The sequence below is a fragment of the Lynx canadensis genome, chromosome A2 (assembly GCF_007474595.2).
Source record: "Lynx canadensis isolate LIC74 chromosome A2, mLynCan4.pri.v2, whole genome shotgun sequence".
NCBI lineage: Eukaryota > Metazoa > Chordata > Mammalia > Carnivora > Felidae > Lynx > Lynx canadensis.
Window position 1 is genome coordinate 64,526,181 of NC_044304.2, and position 26,087 is coordinate 64,552,267.

The window sequence follows — 26,087 nt, forward strand, 5'->3', positions numbered from 1 at the left end:
GAAGCTGGTGCAAGTGGATATCCACCTATAAACAATTTAAACCTCACGCCTCACACAAAAAACAACTGAAAATGCATTAACATTAAAAGTGACATTGTCAGGCTTTAGGAAAAAATAGGACGATGCTTAATAACCAAGTTTGATAAACCAGACCTCAAGAAACTGAAATACTTTAGCTCTACTCCAAATTATGACATTAAGAAACTGAAGAAGACAAATAAATGAAAATATATTCCACGTACATGGGATTATAATAATCAATACTGCTAAAATGTTCACACTACCCAAATCAATGTGATTCAATAAAACCCCTATCAGAATTACAATGATGCTTCTTACAGAAACAGAACAAACAATCCTAAGACCCCATATAGCCAAAGCAATCTCAAGAAAGAAGAACAAAGCTGGAGGCATCATGCTCCCTGATTTCAAACTCTATTACGAAGCTACAGTAATGTAAAAAGTATGGTATAGAGATACAGACCAACAGAACAGAGAGCCCAGAAATAAATCCACATAGGGAGTCAATTAATTTTACAACAAAAAAGCCAACAACACACAATGACGGAAGGTTGGTCTCTTCAAAAAATGGTGCTGGAAACTGGACATGCACATAGAAAAGAATGAAGCTGGATCACTATCTTATACTACATACAAGAATTAACTTGAAACCAATTAAAGAACTGAAGGTAAAACCTGAAACCATAAAACTCCTAGAAAAGAATATAGGTGATAAGTACCTTCGCAAGTTTTCTAACCTGACACCAAGAGTAAAAGCAACAAAAGCAAAAATAAACAAGTGAAACTATATTATACTAGAGAGCTTCTGCAAAGCAAAGAAAATAATCCACAAAATAAAATGGCATCCTACTGAGTAGAAGAAAACTTCTGTAAATCATGTATCAGATAAGCAGTTACTATCCAAAATCTATAAAGACCTTACACAAACTAACAGCAAAAACACAAACAATCCAATGTAAAATAGGCAAAAGATCTAAATAGACATTTTTCCAAAGAAATACAGATGGCCAGCACGTACATGAAAAAGTGCTCAACATCATTATCAGGGAAATGCACCTGTTAGAATGACTGTTACCAACCAAAAAAAAAAAAAAAAAAAAACCCAAACAAACAAACAAAAACAAAAACAAAAAGTAATGAGTACTGGAAAGGATGTGGGAAAAAGAGAACCCTTGCATACTGTTTGGTGGTAAACTGGTGCAGCCACTACGGAAAACAGTACGGAGGTTCCTCAAAAAACTGAAACTGAACAACCATATGGTCCAGCAATTCTACTTCTGGATATTTATCCCTCCCTCCAAAACCACAAAAAAGCACTAACTCAAAAGGACATATGCACCCCCATATTCACTGCAGCACTATTGACAGTAGCCAACTGTGTCCCCTGCTGATTGAATGGCTAAAGAAATTGTGGGCCGCATGTGTATGCGCATGGCAACACGGATGGACTTTGAGGGCTTTATAAGCTAAATGAAGTAAGTCAGACAGAGAGAGACAAATACTGTATGATTTCTTTTCTATGCGTAACCTAAAAAAGAAGCTCACAGATACAGAAAACAGACTGGTGGTTGCCACAGGCAGGTAGTGAAGGGTCAAGAAATGGGTAAAGTGGGAGGCGCCTGGGTGGCTCACTCGCTTAAGCGTCTGACTTCGCCTCAGGTCATGATCTCTCAGTTCGTGGGTTCGAGCCCCACATCGGGCTCTGTGCCGACAGCTCGGAGCCTGGAGCCTGCTTCTGATTCTGTGTCTCCCTCTCTCTCTGCCACTCCCCCACTCACATTCTGTCTTTCTCTCTCTCTCTCAGAAGTAAATAAACATTAACAAAATTTTTAATAAAAAAATTAAAAAATATATATGTACCAAATGTATATACTAAAGAACTTTACATATAAAAAGATTTTAAAAGGGTTCTGATGGCTTTTGTGCCTGTTTAATATAAATTTATTTTAACATTTGTTAAAATGTGCCAAATGGCCAAACTCTATAGACTTAATAAGAGGGCTCAAATTATGGTTATACCTGGAGAACCAACTAAACTTAAACATGTTACCCTCCATAATATTAGAATAATAAATATAAAATAGAGAAAAATAAGTATGGCTCACTTAAGTTGTAGCCTTGCCTAAATTTGCCATAGTCGTGGTACTCACTGCCTTAAAATATCTCATATTGAGTAGAGATGCTCTAACAGAAGGAAAACTAAGTGAAATTAAATCTTCACCACCTGTAATTGGCTTGATAAAATGGGATCGGATTAACTCTATGGTAATAACTATACGGACCTATAATATATACATACTGGACCACAGTAATATAGTCTAACGTTAAGTTAAAACAAGTCTTCTAGGATTAAAATTTATTCTATCAAAACTAATTAATAAAGAGGTGATTATCCCCATTGTTTCTCCATTGATAGCCTAATTTCGTCTGTTTTTGAATTTGGAAAAAATAAAGTGTGCCTCATGGTAGAATACTACAAATACATATGTACATGCATGCATACATACGTAAAATGTGTGGGTTGTGTGTTTACATAGAAATAGATGAGAGACAGAGACAAAAAGACACACACACACACATACACAGTGGGGGCAGCAGGGAGAGGGATTTATTCAACTGTTCCATACAGTACCCTTTGAAGTAGGGAAATGTGACACAAACTCCACGATCACCAACTGAGGAGTAATCAAATCTGGAATACCATGTGGCCATTAGAAAGATTAAAGTGAATCTTTTTTTCTTTTTTTTAAATATAATTTATTGTCAAGTTGGAGAACATACAGTGTATACAGTATGCTCTTGGCTTGGGGAGTAGATTCCCCTGATTCATCACTTCCATACGACACGCAATGCTCATCCCAACAGGTGCCCTCCTCAATGCCCATCACCCATTTTCCCCTCTCCCTCGCCTCTCCACCCCCATCAACCCTCAGTTCATTCTCTGTATTTAAGAGTGTCTTATGGTTTGCCTCCCTCCCTCTCTGTAACTGTTTTTTCCCCTTCCCCCATGGTCTTCTGTTAAGTTTCTCAAGCTCCACATATGAGTGAAAACATATATTATCTGTCTTTCTCTGACTGACTTATTTCACTTAGCATAATACCTTCCAGTTCCATCCACGTTGCTGCCAATGGCAGGATTTCATTCTTTCTCATTGCCAAGTAGTATTCCATTGTATACATATATCTTCTTTGTCCATTCGTCAGTTGAGGAGACATTTGGATTCTTTCCATAATTGAAATAGAACGAATTACATGATTTGTTTTAAGCACAAGAATAGCAGGTCTCCAAAGTCAGGCTTTATTAAATGAGGCTTCATCCTGCGGTCTCTGTGGAACCAACTCCAGAATCAGAATTCCTAGATTCAAATCTGAATCTCCGCCCCATTCGCACAGTGAGGCCGAGTGAGTCACTTCACCACTCCGTGCCTCAGTGCTTCTGCACAAGACAGGACATGGCAGTATGCACTGCACAGGTCTGTTGCAGGACTGAGTGAGTCGAATACAAATACAGCACTTTAAACAATGCCCTAATCCCACGGAAACACAGTACTGCCTGGCACATAATGAACGCTCAGTAAATATTAGCTACGCCCATCATTACTATAAACCAGCATTCATTTTAGGCATGTGCGAATATACCCTTAGAAGAGATGAAATAACAAGTGAAATAACAAGATGGGGAAAACTACGTAACAAAAAGGAAGTGTGACACATTCAAAAGTTTAAACATTTTTTGCCTAAGAAAGTTAACATAGTTTCTCATAAAAAAATTATGTCTTTCTTTGGATATATGGGACAGTGTTTCATCAGAGCCTGAAAATCATCAGGAAACCACTAATAATTCTGCCGCACGTTCCGCAACCCAGCTGTGACAAGGATGGTACGTTAGTTTCCCGTTGCTACTGTGACAGATCACCGCAGACGCGGTGGCTTCAAATAGCACAAATATTATCATCTTGCAGTTTTGGAGACCAGAAGTCCAAAGTGAATCTTACAAGGTGCACTCCTTCTGGAAGCTCCAGGCCTCTGCCACCTCCACCTCCAGCTCCAGCTTCTAGAGGCCTCCTGCTCTCCCTGGCCGTGGCCCCTCCTCCATCCTCAGAGGAAACCACGGGGGCCTCTCCTTCCGCCATCACGTCTCCTTTATGTGTCCATGGCCCTCGTGCCTCCTCTGCTAAGGACCCTGACGCTGGGCCTGCTCAGCGACTTCAGGACAACCTCCTCTCCTCAAGATGCTTAGCTAATCGATATCTGCGAAGAGCCTTCTGTCCGGAAAGGCAGCACAGGCCCAGGTCCTGGAGATCAGACAGGTGCATCCCGGAGGACCCCAACTCCATCCACCACATGCAGGTTCCCCCGGTGAAAGGGGACATACAAGCAACCTCTGCTCACGCTGCTCTCCCGGCCACTCGAGTAACCCACCCAGCTCTCCCCATCTCATACCTCCACAGACCACACTGCTTTTAGAGAAGGATTTATGGTGGCATTTCATGCTCCCGTCCGGGGGGGATGGCAATGTGCCACCAAGAGTGAAACTCAGAATTTAACAGCAGTATAAACTATAATATTGTAAAAATTTGAAAACATGATTTCCAGCCCCATTTTCACTCAGCAGCTTAAATTTATCTGCGTTCATATCAACACTCCCCCGAAGAAAAGAAGGTCTGCCCTCACCACTAACACTTACGCAGCACTTTGTAAAATAGCGGCAAGTAGTAGTTTTTCTTTAAAAGACAAAAAATAAAAATAACAAAGTCCCTTTAAGACAAACCTAAAGATATTTAAATATTTGAAAACATTAAGAAATGTTAACATACAACTAAATGCACTTCTTACCATATATAACGTATTTTAGTTGAAGATTTTTCACAATTTCCTCCACAGTAGGTTTATACTCCAGGAAACAGGTGTAAACTCCACTCATTCCCTCCTCAAAGTTCTGGAATATAAGGCTTCCTGTGGATGTTACTTGTGTAGTGCTGTTTTCTAATAAAGGAATAACACAGTAATTAAATTACACGACACTGAGATAAAATAACAAAATATTTTCTAAACAGAGCAAAACCATCAAAATTTACCTACAGAATCACTGAAGTTTGTCGGGGGCATAACTAGTGATTGCGTCTGGTGTTTGTTGACAGCAGATGCCAGGATGACCTTCTTAGTGTGTGAACTGGACTAACCAGGGGTCACCAACTGTGCGGCTGCCTAAGTGGCAGAGGAGACTGACAATTCCATGTACTTCATGCACTCCTAATCTCCTTGCATTGAAATGAACTCTATCAGATATTCGCATGTGTATAAAAGCAGCATTTATTTACATATGCTATAAAGTTATTATATATAACATATGTATGTGTACTGATTGATAAGTTCTGCCCTCCGTAAGCTTACAAACTGTATGTGAAAGGGAGGAAACAATGTATCCAGAACAAAGACTAACCCAAGATACTAATAACTAGGTACTTCTAGTCATTACACAGGATACCAGGCAAAGGCTGGGTTACAACCTTAGGGTTGTAGAAGAGAGAAAACAAGAGACTGGATTACCCGGCCTGCCCAAAGTCACACAATCAGAGCTGCAGTGTTGAGAATGAGGACTGGATGTTAAGAGCCCTTGGGACTTCCGTGTGCTTTGTTACTTAAGTACCACACTGCGAGGAAGCTGTGCTGTGTAACAGGAAAGAGGTGTAATTTAGAGGCTTGAGACGTGGGTTTCAGGTCTACCTTTCTTTCTCATAAACTGTGTAACCCGAGGGTAATCACTTAATCTTTCTTAGGTCCAGCTCCATCATTTGTAAAACAAAGAATCATATTATACGACAGCATATCTCACAGAATTGTTTTCGTGTAACAAATACAACTTAAATTACTTGAAAAAGCTATAAATCCTTAAGTAATTCAAGTCATTATTCTGAAAGTGCATAACCAGTTTTGCATTTGAAAATTTTTATATTAAAACTCATTCAATAATTTCATATGCCCTTCATTAGAATGGAAAGTGTTATCCCAGCAAATAATTATCTTTTTCCACTTTAAGTAAATAACATATTGCTTATAAATTTCAGGTTGAAATTTATTTTTGAATAAATGTATTTCCTCAAAATAAGACACAACAGGAATGTTCTTAGTGATGAAATTTTCATTATTAACTTGCTCAATAAAAATCTGTTCGGTTTCAGGGCACCTGGGTGGCTCAGTTGCCTGAGCGTCTGAGTCTTGATTTCAGTTCAGGCCATGATCCCAGGTGGTGGGATCGAGCCCCGCACTGGGCTCCATGCTAGACATGCTTCGGATTCTCTCTTTCCCTCTACCCCTTTACCCTGCTCATGCTTTCTCTTTCTCTCTCTCTCAAAATAAATAAATAAACATTTTTAAAAGATTGCTGGGTTTCTAGTACATGCAAAGTCCTACTTCAGATACCGAAGGAGAAATGAATAGAGATGGATATGCTCTCCCTCAAGGAATTTACACAGAATATTATGCCTTAAGAATTCCCATTTCCAAATCCTTGGATGAAGCTGAAAAAGAGGTTATAAATTGTGACTATGTTCCTATTGTAATGCTCATTTCTTTTTTGATGAAAGATTACATATTTACCATAAAATGTCTGTTTTCTAAAACAGATTAACAACTTTTCAAGTGTTTGCTATAGATTTCAGCAGGGACAAATGCTTTATAGTAAATATGATAAAAGGTGAAGTCAGTCAAAGAAATACCACATGATTTCACTAGTATGTGGAATTTAAGAAACAAATGAGCACAGGGGGAAAAGAGAGGAGGGGGGGCAAACCAAGAAAGAGACTCTTTAACAAGAGAGAACAAACTAATGGTTGCCATGGGGGAGGTGGGTGGTGGGCTGGGTCAAACAGGTGATCAGGGATCAAGGAGCACACTTGTGAGTAGCACCGGGGATTGTACGGAGGGGCTGGATCACTACACTCTACACCTGAAACGAATATTGCACTGTGTGTTAACCGAAATTTAAATAAAAACTTCAAAAAAAATTTTTAAATAAAGAAGAGTTAATACCGATTCTTCTCAAACTATAAAATAAAATGCCCATAGATTTTAAACACCATGAATATCATGCTGTCAATTAGGCTATGCATTCTTGGCTATAATTTTCCCAAACTAGAAGTATAAGTGCACTAATACATATCTGAATCCCTATTACAATTTAAGTATTATGACGGCCAGAAAATCACGTAGGACATGATCCACGATAAAGCACCCTCTCACCTTCTTATTTTTAAAACATTAAAGTGGGAGTGCGCGGGAGGCTCAGTCGGTTAAACGTCCAACTCTTGATTTCAGCTCAGGTCATGATCTCACAGTCCTGAGACTGAACCCCACACTGGGGCCGAGCTGAGCGTGGAGCCTGCTTGAGATGCTTTCCCTCTCCCTCTGCCCTTCCCTCACTCATGCACTCCCTCTCTCTAAATGCATGCATGCATGAATGAATGAATAAAAATTAAAAGCAGCACATTTTTAAAAGATACTCAGAGGATTTCACAGCCAACAGAAAAAGCCATGCTACAACACCACTTAACAAATGACCTTTAAGTAACAGTGTTTAAATGTGAATTTCATGATGCCAAAGGAACATGTAGGCAAAGGAACAACTCAGGCAACAGCATACAGTCCATGAATAACTGAACTAAAGTCAATACTTCTTTCTCCACAACTTAGCTTGATCATCTAAAACTTTAGAGTTGGACTAGACTTCTAGTTCATGACTTACAACTCTAAAATTACATGGCAAAATTTAAGCACAATTTCATTATAACTTATTATTTAACAAAAAAATTAAGTTTGCACTTTTAGTTTCTGCTCAGATATGGAAACTGACCACAAGAACATCGACCCCACTATTACAATAAGGAAAAAGACAAATTGTCAGTTAACAATTTATCTCAAACCTATCAAAAAAACTGAGGTGAGAAGGTAACCAATAAACCTGAAATCTGGGGAGGGACAGTGACCTGTGGATAGAACCAGGACCCAAGCATTTAAGAAGACTCAGCTGAAAGTTCTCAATGATTTACTAAAAGCCAAGTGTCAACCTGTGTGAACATGTGAAACTTCTGAGGACCAGAGATACTGGGGTGGGGGGAGATGAGGTGTTACACCCTCTTATAGGGTGTACCTTCAGGAACACCTCAGACTGATCAAAGAGAAGGTCAGGGGAATCCTAGGCATGACTCCCACCGGACTTGGCCACCCACACCCATTTCCCCTACTTCCTGGTATGCAACAATGATTTAATGTATAGGGAGAGAAGGAACAAAAATAGTCACCTAGGACTCTGTGGAGACTTACTGCCACTGGGGAAGGAAACATAAAGGGAAAAGAGTCTCATCCTTGAGGAACAGTCAGCAAGAAGTACTAGGCCAACACTACAGATGGAGAAGGGGTTAGAGCATTTGTGACGGCTGCCCCTACCCCGGCCACAAGCCCCAGGGACACCATACCTGCCAAAGACCAGGCTTAACCGAACATCAGAGACTGTCCCTCTCTCCCAATGACCCATCAGTAAAAGAGTCTAGTCAAAATGTAGTATAATCAAATTAGAAGAGATGCAAGAGATTCTAGAGATTTTTTTTTTTTTAAAGGAAAAACAAAGCCAAGAAAGGAAATGTTTTCTCCAAAGACACTGGAGAAAAAGAACTTCTCATGAACCAGCCTATACCTAAAACATCTTTAACTTTATCTGACTGAAGCTTTCAATAACCACAGCAACAACCAATATTAAACCAAGATAAATTCTTGACTAGATTAACACAAACTTCTAATACTAAAGACTTAATGCTATTTTTTTTAAAAATTTTTAAATGTTTATTTATTTCTGAGACAGAGAAAGAGCATGAGTGGGGTAGGGGCAAAGAGAGAGACAGACACAGAATCAGAAGCAGGCTCCAGGCTCTGAGCTGTCAGCACAGAGCCCGACACGGGGCTCAAACTCACAAACTGTGAGATCACAACCTGAGCCGAAGTCGGTCGCTCAACCAACTGAACCACCCAGGCGCCCCATTAATGCTATTTTTAAAAAGGTATTTATCTCAAAGCATAAAAATTCTTACTATCTATAGTCTTATTTTATTCAAGATGTCCAACTTTAACAAAAAACAAGGAGACATACAGATAAGTAAGACATATTTCCAAAATACCAGGCGATGTACAGTCAGACTCTTAAGTGACATATATGTCAAAAATATCAGACAGTTAATTTAAAATAACAATGACAAAAGTATTAAAATATTGAATAGAAAACATAGATAATATGCAAGACCAGACAGGAGATTTTAGCAGAGAAACTGAAATTACAAAAAATAATCAAATGAAAATGCCAGAACTAAAAGCAAAACAAAATGGACAAAAACAAGAACAAAAAACACAGTAACACAGACAAAGTATTCCTTCAATGGACTCATAAAAAGATCGATACAGCTTAGGAAAGAATGAGCTTCAATATAGGTCAAAAGAAACAACCCAATCTGAATCTCAAAGAGAAAAAATAAACCACCACCACCACCAGGAAGAAAGATCCAAGAGCTGTGCAACAACATCAAAGAGCGTTACATATAGGTGATAGAAATCTCAGAAGGAGAGGAGGGACAGCATGGGAAAGAATAAATATTTGAAGACATAATGGCAGAGAATTTTCAAAAATTAACGGCAAGCATCAAATTAAAGATCCAAGAAGCTGATCAGGGCGCCTGGGTGGCTCAGTCGGTTAAGCGTCCGACTTCAGCTCAGGTCACGATCTCACGGTCCGTGAGTTCGAGCCCCACGTCGGGCTCTGGGCTGATGGCTCAGAGCCTGGAGCCTGCTTCCCATTCTGTGTCTCCCTCTCTCTCTGCCCCTCCCCCCGTTGATGCTCTGTCTCTCTCTGTCTCAAAAATAAATATACATTAAAAAAAATTTTTTAAATAAAAAATAAAATAAAAATCCAAGAAGCTGAGAGAACACTAAGCAGAATACAAAGAAAAAAAAAAGAGGTACGTAAATTTCAAATCACTGAAAATGAAAGGCAAAGAAAAAAATCTTGAATTCAGTCAGAAATAAAATGGCATGCTGTCTACAGAGGGACAGGGATAAGATAACAGCAGACTTCTCATTAGGAACTATGCATGCAAAAAGAATACAGAGGGCCATCTTTAGAATGCTGAAAGAAATAAACTGTCAATCCAGAATTCTACAAGCAACAAAAGATAAGCAAATTTAACCCAAAGCAAACAGAAGAAAGGAAATAATAAAAATAAAAACAGAAATCAGTGAAAGTAAAAAAAAAACAAAATAAGAGAGAAAAATAAATCAAACCAAAAGTCGGTCCCTTGAAAAAAACTGGTAAGAACATTTTTTGTAAATGTTTATTCATTTTTGAGAAACAGAGACAGAGAGACAGAGAGACAGAGAGTGCGAGCAGGGGAGGGGCAGAGAGAGAGGGAGACACAGGATCTGAAGAAGGCTCCAGGGTCTGAGCCGTCAGCACAGAGACTGGCATGGGGCTTGAACTCAGGAACCTTGAGATCATGAACTGAGCTGAAGTCACTGAACCAACTGAACCACCCAGGCATCCCAAGACTGGTAAAATTTTTAAACCTGTATCCAGAGAGACCAAAATGAAAGAGAAAAGACAGAGTCAATATCAGGCAGAATGGGGCACGTCATACAGATCCTGAATATATTAAAAAGATAATAAGACAGTATCGTAAATACTTTATGCACATAAATTCAACAAGTTGAAAGAAGACTCTAAATTGGGCAAATTCTTTAAAAGATACAAAAAACCAAAAACTCACAAAATGATGAAAAGGGAAAATCAAAATCCCATTCCTCCCTCACTTAGACTGTATCTGTGAACTCTGAAGCTGGACTTCAGAGGCCAAGGACTTCAGTAAGCATCCTACTCTCTCAATGCCTCAGTTTTTTCACACCCAAAATGGACAGAATGACTGTACTTTACTGCAGAGGGCGGTCAGTATGGATAAACGTGTCTGTGGGTATATTTATACACATGACAAACACATAAAGAAAAGCCAGGGAATAATTCTGTAAATGTTCATAGTAGTGTTTACCTGACCAGTGCTTGGGGACAGAAAAATGGGATTTTTAAGCATCTTATTAGGAGTGCAATGGTCTTCGTAACAGTGTATCCTGCAGGTTCTAGGATGTCTGTTTTACCGTATCGTGACTTGCATATATCTTATATACATCTGTACACATGATGTGATTCATTCAATAAAAAATAGTACAGAAGGATAGAATGTCATCTTCAATCTCAAGAAGAATAATAAGAGTGTAGTTACCGGGTAAAACTCGTGTGTGTATGTGCTTAGATATATTTAGAAAAATGGGGAAGTCCACCCACCAAGAAGAGTTAATTCATCAGGTTGGGATCAGGGTTGGGGTAAGACGTACAAGTCTTTTTGCAAAAAATGCATTTTGTTTGTGAATAAAAAATATGGGAAGACAAACAGAGGAGGAGTGGGGGCAAGAAGAGAAAGAGGGAGAGAAGGTAGGGAGACAGGGTGGGGGGGGACCGAACAAATCTAACATAGGTCCCCTATATTTTACAACCCATCTAAACAATCTGAATGTTTCTCTCCAGGGGCATGTGCAAGTAATTACACAATTACATGATTTCTTTTGCTAACTTTTAGGGAAACTATCTTTGGAATATTTATAAGTTTCCAAAAAGATTCTCCATTTTTCAAGCTTTAGGAAAATTAGACATTTCCAGATCTTTCTGAAATGATAATGATAGAACTAATGAGCCTGCAGACTGGTAGACAGTGAATTATGATGTGATCCTGCACTGAAATCTCAAATATGATGATGATGTCAACACCAGAATTTCCTGAGAATAGATTTTATAAAAAAAAAAAACAAAAAAAAAAAACACTGTACTAACATGATTTAATCCTTACTTGGAAATAACTACACATCTGAACGTCTATTTTCCTTTATGAAAGTGAGTAAAATAAAATATTGCTCTTAGTTGCAGGATTCAAAATTCAATCACATACTATACTTTTCAAGATAAACTACAAGACTGGCAACGCATCTTAGAGAAGAAAATGTTTCAGATTTCAATTTCCGAATCAAAGGAGTAACAAATTGTAAAAGAACAATTCAATACTTAAATGCTTCTATTTTTGAACTTATGGAGTTTTAACACCAAATGTAAAATATACTAACCTACATGCTTGTACTACATAATGTGCTACTATCACAGAGCAGTAAAAATAAAATCTGATCACATCATCAGTACTGGATGCTTCTATACCTGGCCCATTTCACTGATTTCTATTAAGTGCCTGATCTCTTGGGATTTTTGTCACTGATCTCTGCTAATCCATTCCTACTATGTTAGTACAATGAGGCAGAGACATTACACAAAGCCTAGCACAGTGCAGCCCCCAGGCAGGCACTCACTAAGAGCTGAGCACTTCTCACTAAGAGCTGAGTACTTCACTCTGAAGAACCATCTCACCTAGAGAGGAGTAACGATTTAAACCTTGAGCTTCTTCAGAATCAGCATAAACAGTTCAGAACTGTACGGCTAAGATTATTCAATTATATAAAAATATGAATTAAAACATATTACGAAACAAGTGTTTCCTATGAATGTTTCCTCAGCCAAGTCTTGGTATGAATATAATGCTTTCCCCCAACCACCATAACAAAATAAACCCCCAGGTTTCCGTCTACAGGCACTCTCTCCAAATACCAGTAGGGAGAGGGAGGGAGGGAGGGAGGGAGAGGGAGGGAGAGAGAGAGAGAGAGAGAAAGAGAGGAAGAAAGGAAGGAAGAAAAAAGAAAATGTAAACAGATGTAAACAGAGCAATAAAGACAACTTCCTGGATGGTATGCAAAAATGATTAAGTGCTTCATTGAACACATAGTTAGGATGAAAATTCATTAAGCTGGTATTTAGCAAGGCTGAACACAAGAACAGCTAAGCTGATTTAAATTTTTTAACCTACACTGCAAAAACAGATCAGCAAATGAAAGATTAGAAAAAAGATAATTCATTTCAAAATAACAAAAGAAGTTGAATGGAGAAAATGTTAATCAGACCAGTCATACCAATAGTAACTGCTATGTGGAACAAAAATACTTTCATGAGATTAAGATCTTGTTTCCTCAAAAATTTATTGAAACCATAAGGCTACCATTCACATGTGTCTCTTGAGTCTGTCTTCTCCTCTGGATGAGTAACTGATTTACTAAGTTTCCTCTTTCGTAAGCACAGCACCAGTCATACATTAATACACAATCACGGTCAAACCATGCAGTATATCTAAATGCATGTTTTTAATACCAAAGTATGAAAAGCTAAATACGGTCTTTTTTTTCTTAATAGATTCTAATATTGAAATTAAATTCAAATATAATCCACATTGGTATGGTTTTTAGTCAGAAAGAAATGTAAGATCAAAAAATGTAAAAACTCTACTAGTAAAGACCTGAGCTGTCCCTACGTGGTGCTGTTTAAGACAAAACCATGTTTATAAATCTGCAGCTCAAAGGGCTCATTTGTATTGTCAATAAAAACCAGAATTATATCTGCTTCTTCGTACACACTTGACTAACAGAAGTCTGAATGAAGAAACCAAAATGGCTCTAAGAACTTTTTAAAAAGTAACATTTTTGTGGAATATAGGTGCTCAGAGAATTCCCCAAACTCTTAAACAGTCATCAAGTGTCTCTATCTCAGATTAAGATGTGTGAAAAATGTCTATACCACCTGCACTGGTAGACTCTAACTCCAAAGGGAAATCACAGGAAAAAACAAGTGAGGAAATATATACATATATATGAGATATGACTATTCTGTGTTCTGAGTATATTTCAGACATATCCATTGAATTATAATAGAAACAAAAGCCTACCTGAAATAATTTTTCCTTTTGGCCCATGCCACTGGAATGATGGATCTATCAGTTCCGAATTTCGCAGTCGTTGGGTTACACATAACACGTGTGGACTCTTTTGATGAAGCATAACATATACTTTCACTGAAAATACAACATCAAAATGTTCCAATAATATCTTGTATCATTTTATGCTCTATAATGCCTCACATTTTTGTAGTTTGCGTTACATGTTTTTATAACTTTTCTTTGGGTAACTGCAATTACTTGATAAGGACTAAATTTCATTGCATTCCATATGATAACTAATACTCAAAAATATACACATGTATTATATTTGGGGGTGTATGCGGTTTTACCAATCTGAAAATAATGCACTGGGCTTTTATGCAGAGTTCATGACACTAACTTATTTTACTCTCAGGATATTATTTTAATTACAAAGTATTAAAACTAGTCTATACTAGACTGTATCTGTTTTGCAAAGACACCAAACCTGAAAGGAACCAATAAATCTGTTTATATTAACAGAATAACTATTCACATTGATGTGATACAAAGTACTGAATTTGAAAGTTATAATGTGATTAAAAAGTCAAAAAATATATGCTTTGATTTTATTAAGCATTTTTCCCACTTTGCTTTAAAATTCAAAGAATCCTGATCATTAAACAAGCCAAAATTATATTCTTTAGCAGATACAAAAGGAACACAGTAAAGATTCAATTATCTTGAATTTACTCATAAGTCAGCTTATGAGTAGAAAAGCTTTTGACATGCCAACATTTCACTGATTCACCAAATTACAAAGCTTTTTGTGATCCAGTAAAGAGTTGTATCTGAGAATCAAAACTCTGCCTAACTTGAGACGGTCTCTCAAGTTTCACCATATAGTGTGATGGTTACTGAATGCAGCTTTCACTCACTCACTCCTTCATTCACTCATTCATTTTTTAAGTAGGCTTCAACAGTTACAACCCTGAGATGAAACCTGAGCTGAAATCAAGAGTCCAACCCTTAACCAACTGAACCAGTCTCCCCTGAATATAGCTATTAGATATAGATATTCTTCCATAGGTTAAGAAAGTTCCCTGTAGGGGCGCCTGGGTGGCAGTGTCGGTTAAGCGTCCGACTTCAGCCAGGTCACGATCTCGCGGTCCGTGAGTTCGAGCCCCGCGTCAGGCTCTGGGCTGATGGCTCAGAGCCTGGAGCCTGTTTCCGATTCTGTGTCTCCCTCTCTCTCTGCCCCTCCCCCGTTCATGCTCTGTCTCTCTCTGTCCCAAAAATAAATAAACGTTGAAAAAAAAAAATTAAAAAAAAAAAAAAGTTCCCTGTATGCTTAAATTATTTGTTTTTTATCATTAATTGCTGTTAAATTTTAAGCAATTTTTTTCTATAGGATGCCTGGGTAGCTTAGTCGGTTAAGTGTCCGACTTTGGCTCAGGTCATGATCTCACAGTTAGTAGGTTCGAGCTCCGCATCAGGCTCTGTGCTCACAGCTCAGAGCCTGGAACTTGCTTCGGATTCTGTGTCTCCCTCTGTCTCTGCCCCTCCCCTGCTCACTTTCTCTCTCTCTCAATCTCTCTCAAAAATAAATAAACGTTAAAATAAAAATGTAGGCACAAGTAGTAAAACATTGTAGAATAATCTATGTGCTGTAAGAAATCCACACTGAACTGAAATGTCCATCTATTAAGAATTTAATCATATCCCATTTAAAAAGCAATAAAAAAGAAATCAGTGATACATGTTTTACAATTTAAGTTTAGAAATTAGAGTTTTAAAACAAAAACTGTGATAAAAAGTTGTGGTATCAGTGAAAATGGCAGAGTAAGGAACTCTAAAAATTATCCCCTTCATAAAGGTAATAAAAAAACTGACAGAAATTGTCTGGATCAACATTTTCAGAGCTCTGGAAATTACTCAAAGACTTGAAGCAACTCATGAAAAGTTTATTCAAGAAAAACAACTAAATCTTTGGCATGACGGGTTGAATTATGCCTCTCCCCAAATTCATATGTTTAGGCCCTAACCACCAGTATCTCAGAATGTGAACTTATTTGGCCATAGTGTCTTTAGAAAAGTAATCAAGTTAGGGGTGCCTGGGTAACTCAGTCGGTTAAACGTCCAACTTCAGCCCATGTCATGATCTCACGGTTTGTGGGTGTGAGTCCTGCATCAGGCTCTGTGCTGACAACTGAGAGCCTGGAGCCTGCTTCGGATTCTGCGTCTCCCTTTCTCTCTGCCCCTCCCCTGCTTGCTGTCTCTCTCTCCCCAAAATAAATAAACATTAAAAAAAAAAAAAGAAAAGTAATAAAGTTAAAATGAAGTCATTACAGCAAGCCTCATCCAATACTACTGGTGTCTTATAAAAGGGGAAAATCTGGACACACGTACAAATTACAGAGGGGATGTGATGTGAAGAGACACAGGCAGAAGAAGATGGCCACCCACAAGCCATGAAAGGAGAACTGGTACAGATCTCGCAGCCCTCAAGCAGAATCAACCCTATCTCTGTGACTGAACTTCTCCCCTCCAGAACTGGGAGACAATAAAATTGTGTTGTTTAATCCAACCACTGTGTGGCGATTTGTGGCAGGATCCAGGTGCGCTGGTAGCACTGTAAATTTCCTTATTCCCATCGCCCCCCTCCCTAGCTCTGCCTTAGCTCTGCCCACCGCTACACCAATCACTGTAAGAACCAGCACCCTGGTAGCCACTAGAAGGGCAAACAGGGTTGGCGAGACTTCTATGCTTCCTTCCCAGAGAACTGTCATTATTGGACTTCTCTGGCAGTTTCCTACAAGGCTGTCTTTGCTGGATCTAACGCAAAGCACAACCACTATAAAAAGCCTTTTCCCAAAAAGTATTTTTCAAAAGCAACTAGAGAGTTTCATTTAACTTTATAAATGCCTGATGCAGTGGGTAACAGTTGGGTTAAACAGCAGGCCAACCAATAAGCTTATGAGGAAAAGCTGGAAATGACATCCACGGGAGCTTGAAAGTTCTAACATATTCCTAGCAAAGCAGAAGACCACATACATGCATGCATGGGGCAGAGGGCGGGGGGTGCATGCCTAAGACTCAGCATGCTCAGTCAAGAACAAGAACTTAAGTTCTTAACGTGTGGCTGAAACTGACGCTCTGGCTAGCTAATATTTAGGGTGTGCCCCAACCAGCACGCAGAGCCTCTGCAAAGACCAGGAGACTGGCTGTGGTGTTCATGAAATCTCCATCCAATGATTGGCCTAAGCTAACTGACCATCGACTTCAGTGGCTACATGACGAACAACACAAAATGTAAAGAATTAGTTCAGAAAAGTCATTAAACATACAAACAACAACAGCAAACACCAACAACATCAATATCTGATTTCCAGAGTTGCCACATTAAATTACTTAAAAAGTCCAGTTTTTAACCAAAAATATGAAACATAAAAAAAAAAAAAAAACACACACACACACAAAAACCAGGGAGATATAGTCATAGGTAGGAAAAAAAGAAAGCAATCAATAGAAATTGTCCCTGAGGAAGCCCAAATTTTGGAATTACTGAACAGTTATTTTAAATATGATCAAAGAACATTATGTCTTAAGTACTAAAAAAAAGATATGAAAATGTCTTCTCTCCCAACAAAGATTATCAATAATGAAACAGAAGTTATCAAAAACAAAAAACAAAACAAAAGAAATTCTGTATTAAAAAGTACAATAACTGAATTGAAAAATTCACTGTAAGAATCAAAAGCAGATGTAGGCAGGCAGAAAAAAGAATCCATAAACCTCAAGACAGATCAATTGGGGATATCCAGTGTAAGAAAGAGGGAAAAAAATGATAAAGATAAATGAACAGTACCCAGAGACCTGTGGGAAATCATCAAACACTCCAGTATATACATAATAAAAGTCCCATGGAAGAGAGGAGAGCAAAAAGGCATAAAGATATTTGAAGAAACAATGGCAAAATCCCCCAAACTGATGAAAAACATGAATCAACACATCTAAAAAGCTCAATGAACTCAAACTAGGACAGATTCAAAGGGATCCACATCCAGACACATCATAATCATCTGCCCAAGTCCCAAAAGACAGACTCTTAAAAGCAGCAAGAGAAGCAACTTGTTACATACATATGGTCCTCAAATGAGCTGATTTCTCACCAGAAACAATGAAAAACAAAGTCTGAATAGACCTAAAGCAAGGAAAGTGACTGAATTAGTAATCAAAACTCTTTCTATAAAGAAAAGCCCAGCACCAGATGAATCCACTGGCGAATTTCACCAAACAAGTAAAGTCGAACTAACAACAATACTTCACAAACTCTTCCAAAAATTAGAAGAGAAGGGAACATGTCCCAACTCATTTTATCAAATCACTATTACCCTAAAGCCAAATTCTGACAAAGACAACACAAGAAAACTATAGAACTGCTTCCCCTAAGAATATAGACATAAAAGGCCTCAGAATAGTAGCAGCCAATCCTGCAGCATGAAAAAGAATTATGCTTCATAATAAACCAGGATTTATCCCAGGAATGCACGGCTAATTCAAAATACAAAAATCAATCACTGTAATACCACATTATGTCAATACGATAAAGGACAAAAAACACACGATCATCTCAACGTATGCAGAAAAAGCATTTAACAAAATGCAACACCCTTTCACAATAAAAGCACTCAACAAACTAGGAACAGAAGGGATTTTCTCAATCTGATAAATAACATCTACAAAAAAGTCACAGCTGGGGCGCTTGGGTGGCTCAGTCGGATGGGCGTCCAACTTCGGCTCAGGTCATGATCTCACAGTCCATGAGTTCGAGCCCTGCGTCGGGCTCTGTACTGACAGCTCAGAGCCTGAAGCCTGCTTCAGAGTCTGTGTCTCCCTCTGTCTCTGCCCTTCCTCCACTCATGCTCTGTCTCTGTCTCTCTCAAAAATAAACATTAACAAAAAAATTTTTTTTAAAAAGTCACAGCTAACACCATACTTAATAGTGAAAGACTAAAACCTTTCCCTCCCCCTAAGATCAGGACTAAGACACGCATATCTATTATCAATATGGAATGGAAGGTTCTGGCTGGAGCAACTGGCAAGAAAATAAAAGGCATCCATATTGGAAAGGAAAAAAATAAAACTATCTCTATTTGAAAATCCTAAGAAATGACCTCCCCGCCAACTAAACAAATTGAGCTAAATAAATGATTCAGTAAGGTGATAGGACACAACATCGATGTGAAAAATTCAATTATATTTTTACATAATAGCAATGAGCAATCCAAAACCTAAATAATGAAAACTGTTCCATTTACAACAGCATCAAAAAGAATAAAATATTTAGAAATAAATTTAACAGAAGCGGCACAAGACTTGTACACTGAACGCTAGAAGACATCACTGAGGGAAACTGAAGAATAAATAAATGGAAAGACACCCTATGTTCACGAATATGGTTAAGTTGGTGGTGCTACAAAAATTGATCTACACTTTCAATGCAATTCCTACTGACATCCCAATGGGCTTTTCTACAGAAATGGACAACCTGATTCTAGCATTAATATGGAACTGCAAGAGACCCAGAATGGCCAAAACAATCTGGAAAAAGACCAAATTTGAAGGACTCACACTTAATGATTTCAAAACAGCAATCAAGACAGCATAGTACCGGCAAAAGGACTGATAGCAATGAAATAGAATTTAGAGTCCAGAAAAAAATTCATACATCTATGGCAAACTTCTACTCAACAAGGCACCAAGAAAATTCAACAGAGAAAGAAAAGTCTCTTGAAGAAATGGTACTGGAACAACTGGATGTCCACATGCAAAAGAATGAACTTTGACCCCTATCTCGTACCATATGCAAATATTAATTCAAAACGGGATCAAAGACCTAAGAGCCAAAACTATGAAATTCTTATAAGAAAATACAGAAATAAAACTTTATGACTGTTGATTAGAGGACTGTTTCCGAGATATAGCACTGAAAACACTGGTACTAAAGAAAAAAATAAAAACCGGACTTTATCAGAGTTTAAGATGTGTGCTTTAAAGCACACTATTAAAAAACTAAAAACACGTTTTTTCGTTTGCTTTATTTCTTTTTTTTTTTTTTTTTTAATTTTTTTTTTTCAACGTTTATTTATTTTTGGGACAGAGAGAGACAGAGCATGAACGGGGGAGGGGCAGAGAGAGAGGGAGACACAGAATCGGAAACAGGCTCCAGGCTCTGAGCCATCAGCCCAGAGCCCGACGCGGGGCTCGAACTCACGGACCGCAAGATCGTGACCTGGCTGAAGTCGGACGCTTAACCGACTGCGCCACCCAGGCGCCCCCCGTTTGCTTTATTTCTTAAATTCCACATACAAGTGAAATCATATGGTATTTGACTCTCCCTCTGACGGACTTATTTCACTTAGTATTATACTCTCTAGCTCCATCCACATCCTTGCAAATGACAAGATTTCATTCTGTTTTAGGGCTCAGTAATATTCCACTGTGTATATGTACCACATCTCCTTTACCTATTCATCTAACAACGGTCATTTGGGTTGCTTACAAATGAACAAAGAAGTCCCTCCCCCCACTCTTCCTTGGCACAGTCATCAAGGCCACCCTCAGACCCCTGGTGCAGCCCAAGATCGTTAAAAAGAGGACCATGAAGTTCATCTAGCACCAGTCAGACTGATATGTCAAAATGAAGTGCAATAGCAGAAACCCAGGGGATCGGGACAGGGTGTGCAGGAGATTCAAGGGCCAGATCCTGATGCCCAACACTGGAGTGGCTTCCAGAAGTTCCTGGTCCACAATGTCAAGGAGCATGAAGAGCTGCTGACGTGCAACTAGTCTTATGTGCAGAAACTGCTCCCAATGTCTCTTCTAAGAATGGCAAAGCCATTGTGGAAAGAGCAGCCCAGCTGGCCATCAAAGTCACAAATCCCAATGCCAGTCTGTGCAGCAAAGAAAATGAATAGACAACTTGTGTGCACGTTGTGTTTGTGTTAATAAAACCATAAAACTACACAAAAGAGGGGGGGGAGAGGGAGAGGGAGAGGGAGAGAGAGAGAGAGAGAGAGAGAAACTAAAAACAGACTCTTAACTATAGAAAACAAACTGATGGTTTCCAGAGGGAGGTGCGTTGGGGGGATGGGTGAAATAGGTGATGGGGATTAAGAGTACACATATCTTGATAGGTTTTGAATAATTTATAGAATTGTTGAATCACTATATTGTACACCTGAAATTAATACAACACTGTATGTTAACTATACTGGAATTAAAAATTAAAATCTTAAAAAAAATTTTTTTAAGTGAAAACACAATCCGCAGTGCAGCCGCTCTAAGAAAACAGTGTGGAGGTTCCTCAAAAAATTAAAACTAGAACTACCCTACGACCCAGCAATAGCACTACTAGGAATTTATCCAAGGGAGTGCTGATTCATAGGGGCACATGTACCCCAACGTTTATAGCAACACTTTCAACAATAGCCAAATTATGTTGGAAAAAAATGGAAAGAGCCTAAATGTCCATCAACTGATGAATGGATAAAGAAGATGTGGTTTATATAGACACGGAATACTACTTAGCAATGAAAAAGAATGAAATCCTGCCATTTGCAGCAACGTGAATAGAAGTGGAGGGTCTTATGCTAAGTAAAGTAAGTCAGTCAGAGAAAGACACATATCATATGTTTTCACTCATGTGGAACTTGAGAAACTTAACAGACGACCATGGAGGAAGGGCAGGGAAAAAAATAGTTACAGAGATGGAGGGAGGCGAATCCATAAGAGACTCTTAAATACAGAGAACAAACTGAGGGTGGACGTGGGGAGTCGGGGAGAGGGAAAAATGGGTGGTGGGCATTGAGGAGGGCACTTGTTGGGATGAGCACTGGGTGTTGTGTGTAACTGATGAATCACGGGAATCTACCCCCAAAACCAAGAGCACGCTGTATACACTGTACGTGAGCCAACTTGACAATAAACTATATTAAAAAATAATAATAAAATAAAGATTCTACTAAGGAAAAAAAGAAAATACAATCTATAGTATTGGAGAAATTATTTGTAAATCAAATATCTAACAAGGGTTTAGCATCCAGAATGTAAGAAAAAAAAAAGAAAAAACCTCTTCCAACTCAATAAAAAAAAAATATATATATATATATTCAACTAAAAAATGGGCAAAGGACTTGGGCATTTATGCAAAGCAGATACCCAAACGTCCATTAAACACATGAAAAGATCTTAAACATCATTAGACATTAGGGAAATGCAACTCAAAACCACATGAAAACCCACTTCACAGACACTAGGTTAGCTATGATTGAAAAAGATGAACAATAACAAATGCTGGGAAGGATGCTGTAAAATTTGAGTCCTCATACTTTGCTGATGTGAAAGTAAAATAATGAAGACTCTCTGAAAAATAGTTCGGCAGTTCCTCAAATAAACATTGAGTTGCCGTATGTTCCAGGTGTATATTGAGAATTTAAAACGTGATCACACAGAAACTTTTCAGGGATGTTTGTAACAGCATTATTCAAAATAGTCAAAAAGTGGAAACCATGGTGCATCCATAGGATAGAATATTATTCAGCCACAAAAACCAATGATGTACGGATACTTTCTATAACATGAATGAGCCTCAAAAACATTATAATAAGTAGAAGAAGCCAGATGCAAAGCAGCACAGAGTGTATGATTCCACTTATATAAAGGTCCAGAATAGGCAAATTAATAGGATATTGGTGGTTTCCAGCAGCTGGAGAGTGACTGCTTAATGGGCACGGCATTTCTTTGTGGAGATACCAAAATGTTGTGAAATTACATACTGCTGATGGTTACACAACCTTGTCAATATACTAAAAGCTACTGGAATGTACACTTACAAGGAGGAATTTTAAGGCATGTGACTTTACCTCAGTTAAAAAAAAAAAAGTTTTAGTTGCTATGCTTCTCATGTGACTATTGCAAAAGCTTATAAATCCAAAACCCTTTTCAACTGAAAAAACTGTAGCATATTTGAACTGCATACATTTAATATCATGGCTAAAATTATACAATAACAAGCAGAAACACTATAGGCAACTTTAATTACATGACTTCTAGAAATAACTATACTTGGCCCACTTAAGCAATTATAGCAAACAGAATCAGACCTGGATGAATAAAACTATATGGAAACAATTCAAATCCATTTCCATAGAAGGAAAAGAGCCTTAGGAGACTAGGGTGTCTAGACAACATTAGCCTTTTGGATGAGATTGATAAAACCTAAACAAATGATAAATACTTTCTTAAAATTACTGAACATCTATTCATTAATACCTGGAAAATTTGACGATCCCACTATTTTCACCGTATCCTGGGTCAAGCGAAAACCTCTTGGTAATCGAATCAAATATCCAACTATCAAGAACAAAAACAAACGATCAGCAATCTGCCTCATTAGAAATTCCAGGGTATTCTTTAGTAGAGTATATTTGATCTCGGTTGAAGAGGTGCCAGTGAAATTACTCTACTCGCTGCTTCCCCCTACTATATCTCATCCCTGTTTTTTTTCTACATCCACTCAGAAAACTCTGTTTTTAAAGTCCCAATGCCCCACACCTCAAGACCCAAATCACAAGTCCCTCTTCCTTGAAACCTGTCTGTCCTGATCACTTACTTTCCCTCGCTTCCATCACCAGCACCTCTTCAATGACATGCACTGTACATCGTATTACAGTTCGTTATGTACACATGTGATTTTTCTTGTTATAGACTCCATCGATGGTAGAACCTATGTTTGTGTCAACCTATGAAGAACCAGTACCAAGCATCTTGCACATGGTACAAACTAAATAATAATAGTTGCATACAATATATTCTGATATTCTTTGGTCGTTGCTGAATGAGCAAATGGGCATAATAGTGTGCACTGACCAAGTCGTAGGAGCACTATAAAAAAAACACAGTAAGGCATATACCCAAAAACATTTAACAGAGAGGGAGGAGAGTGCAAAGAAACAAGTATGGTATTCAAAGTCAGAAAACCACTTACTGGTCTTAGGAAAGTCACCTTAAACTCTAGCATCTTCAGTTTTCTCATCTGCAAAATGGGACTGAACTGCAGATTTACAGTTACTGTAGGGGCTGAACCCAAACTATCAGATGCTATGTAAGTATCAGTCTTTTCTATTCAGAGCTTACATACTAGACACTGCCTGCTTTGTTCTATTTATTCTATCCTCAGGTCTGATCTTGTCATCGGATCAACAGGTAGCTCACACACACCCCATCACATCTAGCATAAGACCAGGGGTCAGGGTCAAGAAGCATTCTTCTCCTACTGGGTAATTAAAGGTTACGGGCTACTCCTTACATATCCTAGAACCTTACGAGCCCTGACGCCTAGACTTTGGAATAGCTCGGAATGTCTATTCACTCCATTTCTTTCCTTTCTCCTCCTTAGCCCATGCCTTCCTCCACAGTCCCTCTACAATTACATTCCTGGAGGACTTCTTTTCTCATTTCTCTTCTTTTGTACAACTTGTAGCATTTTAAGCAACTCCCTTTTGTGCTTTTTATTATTCGATTCTGGGAGAGACTTTATTAAAAAAAAAAAAAAAGAGTCCAACATTTGAAGGCTAAACAACGCAGCCACCACCTTTCCAGTTACAGGACACCGGCTGAAACTCCCGCTTCACTTTTGTGTTGGCCAATAACCGAAATAACATTTTGAAAACAGGATGGAACTTCTTGGGGCACAAAGAGGGCGACAAAGGGCGGCGGGAACACGTCAAACCCTTGAACATCCCAGTCTCTCCCCCGTTTTACGACTAAAACCAGTAGATGGAGCCCCGCGACCACGGATGATCACAAAGCTCCGTGTGCAACCAACCCCCTGTGGGGCCGACAACCGCCCGGGGCCAATCGGGGAGCTGCTTCACAGCCCATCTGACTTCAAACCCGGGAGCCCTGCTGCCTGTACGGAGTCAGCCGCTGCCCCGCGCTAACGCGCGTTCCCCCCGCGGGTTTCCAAGAAAACACACCCCCCACCATGGCCGGTACCGGAGTTTCTTCGGTTCGGCGGGCGCACGTGACCCGAGGGGGGGGCGGGGAGAGAGCCCGCCGCCCGGGCGCCGGCGCCTCACCTGACGAGGACGCCCGCGCCACGAAGGCGGAGAGCAGGAGGACGACCGCGGCCCGGGAGAGCGGGGAGCCCGCGGCCCGGGCCCGCCGCCAGCCCCGCCGCGCCCGGCCGGGGCCCGAGGCCTCCATCCACTCGCCGCCGCCGCCGCCTGCCGACCGTCGGCACATAAGGTCGTTAATCGGCGCGTGCCCACCGGCCCGGACCGGAAGGGAGGCCGGAAGGGCGGGTCGCCGCTTCCGCGGGGCGGGGCTGGGCCGGCCGCGTGGCCAGCGTCCCTCGACGCCAACCTCGGGGGCGCGGTGCCGCCCGCCATGCAGCGCCCCGGCTGCGCCCCGGGGACCTCGGCGCCGCCCAGGGAGCTGTGGGGAGCGGGAGCGCCCTGCTGAAGGTTCTGGAGCGGGAGGAGCACCGCGGGCCGCCCCCCCCATCCCCCTGCCCTCGCCCCTCCCTTTGAGTGCGCGTTGGCGGGCCGAGCGAGGCCGCCTCATGAGGCTCAGCACCCGGGTCAGCCCTGGGCAGCAGGCAGTGGGAACTGAGTGAGTGGGACGCACGACCACCCGCCGAGGACAGCCTGGTGTCGAATGTCAGCTGCCGGTGTTTGATGGACAGATGGCGCTTGATTGGGAGGGAAGTGCACACGCACCAGGTGGGATCGAAAGTAAGACCTCGCAGCCCCGGAGAGAAGCTTCGTGGGAAAAACAGAGGAAACCACCTTAGAGGAGGTCGACTTCTGTGCTGCACTGAGCCTGGAAGATTGTGTTTTATCACCTAAGTTCGGGAGAGTGTGTGACACCACCTATGAGCATTTATGGCCGCAGTGTGTTTAAGAGAATCGCGCCTCAGCTTTTCTGCAGCTGGAAGGAGTCACTTAATGGGAGCAGCGCTACGACAGAAATATATCTTACGTAGTTGATGCAAACACATCAAAGAATGAAGCATAAGCCACTGAAGACAGTGTCTAACAGTGACGTGTAGTGTTCGCTTTAATAGGAAGAAATGAATGCTCCTCAGTGGACTGAAAACAGTCCCTGGATATGCTGGGCTCCAGTGGA

At 39.8% G+C, this 26,087-nt stretch overlaps 1 protein-coding gene across 2 annotated transcripts in view; it reads right to left on the reverse strand.

The window, feature by feature from the left end:
- LOC115508690 (zona pellucida binding protein) overlaps positions 1-25,202 on the reverse strand; it is a 122,935-nt gene extending 97,733 nt beyond the window's left edge. The window contains exons 1-5 of one of the 2 annotated variants that reach the window (XM_030307643.1): positions 25,037-25,163; positions 23,229-23,309; positions 13,923-14,048; positions 10,582-10,584; positions 4,858-5,007 (exon numbers count right to left, since the gene is read on the reverse strand). In XM_030307643.1, coding sequence (XP_030163503.1) covers positions 4,858-5,007; positions 10,582-10,584; positions 13,923-14,048; positions 23,229-23,309; positions 25,037-25,163 — 487 coding nt within the window. Of the gene's footprint in view, positions 1-4,857; positions 5,008-10,581; positions 10,585-13,922; positions 14,049-23,228; positions 23,310-25,036 lie in introns of both variants that reach the window. The other variant, XM_030307641.1, reaches the window with a different exon arrangement.
- Between the last annotated feature and the right edge of the window lie 885 nt (positions 25,203-26,087).